General features: G+C 32.2%; 1 protein-coding gene across 1 annotated transcript; it reads right to left on the reverse strand.

Annotated features, from left to right (window-relative positions):
* Nucleotides 1-7: 7 nt before the first annotated feature.
* LOC110444150 (choline transporter-like protein 4) lies at nucleotides 8-1,766 on the reverse strand. The gene is made up of 3 exons (XM_021488558.1): nucleotides 1,634-1,766; nucleotides 1,056-1,140; nucleotides 8-382 (listed from the first exon to the last, which is right to left on the reverse strand). The coding sequence occupies exons 1-3, from the start codon at nucleotides 1,745-1,747 to the stop codon at nucleotides 258-260; spliced, it is 324 nt and encodes a 107-aa protein (XP_021344233.1). The 5' UTR covers nucleotides 1,748-1,766; the 3' UTR covers nucleotides 8-257.
* Nucleotides 1,767-2,020: the final 254 nt, after the last annotated feature.

A 2,020-nucleotide genomic window follows, 5' to 3' on the forward strand; every position in this document is an offset into this window, starting at 1 on the left:
TATCATATCAAAAACAAATATTTATCAATAATTGATGAATGTGTAGCTTTGTTATGATGCGTATCAAATACAAAACTTATAATTCCAATTCAATCACTCTAATTGATTGTCAATTTGATCATGTAGGCCTCCATGGACACTTAACTAGTTTCAATTCCAATGTGAAATATCATTCTGTGGCATCATATCCATACCAGTACCTCACCCACGTCAGTATAACACATTGTCACGACACTATTACCAAGGTGATTTAGTCTTTAGAAATTCTCTCCTTGTGACCCCTTCTTCATTACCAGGTTTTTCTTGCCAAGGATGTTCATCAGATCTTTACTCATGTAGAATGGTTTCTCCACAGAGCCATCATTTCTTTCCAAATCTTCCACTATGAAACATAAAACATTTGACCATAGGATTTTTGTAAGTTATAATATACCTGTATATATACTGAAATATTTGTGTGTACCGATGCACCTGTATGTACTTTTATACATGCAGTGTATCTTTACGTACCTTTATGTATCTGTATGTACTATGTACATGCATATATCAGGATTTACCTGTGTACATGTATGTACACTGTACCTGTATGTATCTGTATGTACCAATATGTATGTATCTGTATGTAGTACTATATGTACCTGCATTTATATGTATCTGTATGTACCTATGAAATTATATATCCTATGTACATGTTTGTATCTGTATGTACCTGTATGTATATGTATGTCCTATGTACACGTATGTATCTATACAGCTATGTGAAAATATGATCTATAAAAAAATATTGAAATTAAACTAACATGAGATGAGGATTTTCAGAGAATTATCGGTAAATAACAAAATGTGGTAATTGCGGAATTTATTCAAACTCTGATATAGATATTGATTCCGTGTCATCTTTTTCCACACTAAACAAATTAACATAAGTGCCTTATAAAATTTTGTACCGTAACAAAAATGAGGTGGGCAAAATTATGCCTCTTAAAGACATTTAACATTATCATAGTGTCAGTATTCCAGAAAGCATTGTTGTGTAATACAAGAGTGTTACTTACAGAAACAGAGGAACAGGGTGTCCACAGCCATGGAGTAGACGCTGAAGAAACAGCTGGCAACCACATACGACACGATGGTCACTATCTGTACATCATATACACAAAAACAAATGTTATAAGATTACAAGGCCTTCTGTTATTGAAAAAAAAAAAGAGCAAAATAAACCAAAACAAACTACTGACAGAAATTTAAGAATAACATGCCTGCCAGATCCATTCTAAATATTCATACATTTGATCCCTGTGATATTGATGTTTTCTTATGGAAAGAGAAAGGACTAAGGGCATTAAGATTCATTTCTGGCCTCATCATGGATTTAGAATTTGTTTGATATATTTGTAATCTTAGATAAATGAAGTACATAAATATGATGAAAAAAAATTGCACCAGGAAATATGAACTAATATGATGTTTATGAAAGCAATTGGTAACTAAATTCAAGTTGTAATTTTTGTTTTTTTATGAGGCCGAAAATGACCCATAACACCTCAAGTCCCTTGTTTATTCAATATGACTATAATGACATTACTACTTGCAAATATTATTTGTGATTTAGCCTTCAGTGTATTTCACTCACCACAATAGGAACAACATAAAAGTTGAGAGTGGGGGTGTAGTTCTTCAGGAAATCAATACCACCACTGAAGAAGAAGTAGGCTCCAGCAGCTGAAAATAACCGTTTACCTTCCATATTATATTTAAAACAATTTCTTAAACAATTGGAATAGAAAATTGACATCTTTATAACCTGCTTATGATAACACTTCTGTTCTTCATATTTACCCATAAATCCCATGTTTTTTTCTGCCTTAGTATTGTGTACATATTAACATATTATACATATATGTCATAGCTGTCAAACCTCCCTCAATAGGAGGAATATTATTTCATTTTGACCAAAATCTCCCAATCTCTCTCAAAACTCCCTCATTCAAATCCAAACTCACACAAACTCAAAATCTAC

Source organism: Mizuhopecten yessoensis, unplaced genomic scaffold, assembly GCF_002113885.1.
Source record: "Mizuhopecten yessoensis strain PY_sf001 unplaced genomic scaffold, ASM211388v2 hete_36041970, whole genome shotgun sequence".
Classification (NCBI taxonomy): Eukaryota; Metazoa; Mollusca; class Bivalvia; order Pectinida; family Pectinidae; genus Mizuhopecten; species Mizuhopecten yessoensis.

Excerpts from the sequence above, each read along its gene's own strand:
- LOC110444150 (XM_021488558.1), bottom strand. The coding sequence starts at position 1,747 with ATGGAAGGTAAACGGTTATTTTCAGCTGCTGGAGCCTACTTCTTCTTC. Across the intron at positions 1,141-1,633 it reads TTTATGTTGTTCCTATTGTG|ATAGTGACCATCGTGTCGTA; the intron begins GTGAGTGAAATA and ends TATGATGTACAG. Across the intron at positions 383-1,055 it reads CACCCTGTTCCTCTGTTTCT|TGGAAGATTTGGAAAGAAAT; the intron begins GTAAGTAACACT and ends TATGTTTCATAG.